Genomic DNA, 3,066 nt, shown 5'->3' on the forward strand with positions numbered 1-3,066 from the left:
CCCACGCTCAGGTACCAGGTGCCCACAAGGAACCCGCCCCACACCCGTGCGTGCGGCGTCTTCTGGTGAGCGGGGCTGCAGCCTCTGGGACCACAGGCCGGTCAGGCTCCCCATGGGTTCACGCAGGAGCTGATCTGCAAGGCTGGCTGGGAGAGAGCGCACTGCCTGCCCGGCTTCCCTGTGGCGCTGCCAGGCAGTCCAGAGGCCCACGCTGCACCCCGGCCTGCGGCATCCAGCTGCGCTCACCGCATCTCTGCGTCGGGACTCGGGTGCTGTGACTCAGGCAGAGGGGGACACATGGGGGCCTAGAGGCCCAGGTGCTGCCCAGGGCCCAGAGGTCAGCTGGGATCTGCCCTTCCATGCCAGATGCTCACACTTCGATGGCCCGCCAGGCCTAGGGACTGCACCCGTGCACAAATTTCGTACACCGGGCCTCTAGTTAGTAAATAATAATACAAGAATAAACTGTTTCTCATACAACTACTTTTGCCCACCCCTGTATTATGTAGAGTCAGGTTTCAGCATAATCTGGACTGTTAACCAAATAGATTATTGGTGTTGGTTTTTCACTCTGAAAGTGGTTATTAGTTTAGGTAATGACTTCTCAATAATGGTATTTTTTTAAAAAGGCTCTATATGAGATTTCTAGTTGAGGAAGTACCTGAACATAAACTAGCCCATCTGGAGGCTTGTAATCATAGTTAGTTATCTTTACATCCAGGTAAAATGGCAATTCCTGTGCTTTGGGAGTTTCTGGAGAAGTATCCTTCAGCTGAGGTAGCAAGAACTGCAGACTGGAGAGATGTGTCAGAACTTCTTAAACCTATTGGTCTCTACGAACTTCGAGCAAAAACCATTATCAAGTTCTCAGGTAATTTCCCATATACCCAACGGAAAAACATAAACTGTGCCTCTATAGAAAGCCACACCTTAAACTTTTATGTCCACGGATGCTACATTAATAGAAGTCATTCAGCTCAAGCACCAAAGGCATTTAAAAACAGTTCACTTACCCCAAACCACAGTCACCCATCAACCCACGCAATAAATCTTTGCCCAGCCATGTGAGCATAATTAGAGGAAGAAGTCATTGAAGCAGGAAGCCCTCAGGACAATACCTCTGAGTTAGCAAAATAATAATGGTCAGTAAGTGGCAGATGAGATATTCAGACAGATGCTTCTGGAACTCAGGAGAAAGAGCAGTCACAACTGGGGTTGTTAGGAAAGATTCTTCCCTGTCCCTCTCTGCTATTCTCCCATCCAGTCCTCCATTACCACACATTTGGGGAAAGTATCTTTCTAGAGCCTGGTCTGATATGTGGGCTGTTATATTCTCAGATGAGTATCTGACGAAGCAGTGGAGATACCCAATTGAGCTTCATGGGATTGGCAAATACGGCAATGACTCCTACCGAATTTTTTGCATCAATGAGTGGAAGCAGGTGAGGTCCACTGGCAACCAGAACATTTCTTGTTTCTGAGACAAAATAAGTCCACTATTATGGCTAAAACTATTTCTTGGACAGGCATGCTATTATAGTTCCAAACTTGAGGGGCAGTGGGTGGCATGCCGTTATTGGCAGCAAGGAGAGGATCCATAGACACTCCCAAGTCCATAAAGACTCCTTGGTGTGACCTCTGACTGACCTCCAACAGTTTGTCATTTGGCCCCGTTCCTGTCATTACATTCATGTAATGTTTCTAAGCCTGATGTAGTTTTCTTCCTGTCACAATCCTACGAGTCTTTAAAAGTACACCACAGGAAAACAGGCAGGTTTGAGCTTGGAATGCTACTAGGGTTTCTCCTAATAGTCTCAAACTATTTTTGTGGTAACTGGATCCTACTTCAGCTGCCCATTCTATTTAGTTTGCCTAGCACATGGGCATGTGGGTGTGTACTGGCTGATAGGCACTGCCAGGTAGCCTGCTACACTGCTTTCTTAGTCTGTGACCAGCTAGTAGGTCTGTCTGGCTAAGCCCATCCCTGCTCCATCATTTATTGTGACCTGAGCAATTTATTTAACTCTGAGTCAATAACCTCCTACTGGAAAATGGTGTATTATTCCTTGGTCATGTTATCACTACTTCATGCCCCAGGTTCTGGTGAAGATCAGTACTAAATTGGAGAGTACTTTATATACTATAAAGTATTACCTTAATGTAAGATATCATTTTAAACATTTGTGAATCCAGTTAGGTTAAAGGTTATAATTTCCAGGTATATTATCATAATGTATGTTCTCCTACCATATCTTTAAAAAGTCAATTTTATAAATGTATTTCTGACTAACTTATATAAGGCCTCTGCCTCATTTCTTACAGGTGCACCCTGAAGACCATAAGTTAAATAAATATCATGACTGGCTTTGGGAAAATCATGAAAAATTAAGTCTGTCTTAAAAACTCTGTGATGTTTTAAAACTCACTTTTTATATATTGCTTTGACTCTTCAGAGCTCCATTAAGCCAACCAACTACGTTTCCAGGTATACAGGTTTTAATCGGCCCAACTAGAAACCTAATTCTTAATGTGTGTGTCACTGGTAGATCTTTACTACTGAACGTGCTATAACATGTTTTGAGATTTCTTTAAAAAAATAAATTGTGATTTGACAACAATCCTAAAAATGTATATGACTTTTCCAATAGTAAAATGTGATTTGAAGATGAAAAAGAATTTTCTAAACTATCAATAATACAAAGCAAATTTCTACTTGCTTGAGGAAAGATTAGACTTTCTATTCTCTTTCTATAAAAATGATATTATACAATTATTATATCAAGAAGTAATGAAAGAGCTGGGTAGCTCATTTGGTTAGAGTGTTGTCCCAATATGTCAAGGTTATGGGTTTTATCCCTAGTCAACAAGAATCAACCAATCAATGCATAGATTGCATAGGTGAATGGAACAGGGAATCGATCGGTTTCTCTTTCTCTCTCTCTCTCTCTTTCCCCCTCCTCTCCATCTTCTTTCTCTCTAAAATAAATATTTTAAAAATAAAGTAATCAAAGAGTTTGTAGCCAAACATGTAAAAAGATAGTACAGTATGTATTAGGCAGTTAATTT

General features: G+C 42.1%; 1 protein-coding gene across 4 annotated transcripts in view; it reads left to right on the top strand.

Moving 5' to 3' along the window:
- Positions 1-2,627, top strand: part of MBD4 (methyl-CpG binding domain 4 DNA glycosylase) — a 9,498-nt gene extending 6,871 nt beyond the window's left edge. For all 4 annotated transcript variants that reach the window (XM_014542734.1, XM_014542735.1, XM_014542736.1 and 1 more), the window contains 3 exons: positions 722-871; positions 1,339-1,442; positions 2,323-2,627. In XM_014542734.1, the coding sequence (XP_014398220.1) occupies positions 722-871; positions 1,339-1,442; positions 2,323-2,400 (332 nt within the window). In that variant the 3' untranslated portion in view covers positions 2,401-2,627. The remainder of the gene's footprint in view (positions 1-721; positions 872-1,338; positions 1,443-2,322) is intronic.
- The last annotated feature ends 439 nt before the right edge of the window (positions 2,628-3,066 follow it).

The sequence above is a fragment of the Myotis brandtii genome, unplaced genomic scaffold (genome assembly GCF_000412655.1).
Source record: "Myotis brandtii unplaced genomic scaffold, ASM41265v1 scaffold312, whole genome shotgun sequence".
Lineage (NCBI taxonomy): Eukaryota > Metazoa > Chordata > Mammalia > Chiroptera > Vespertilionidae > Myotis > Myotis brandtii.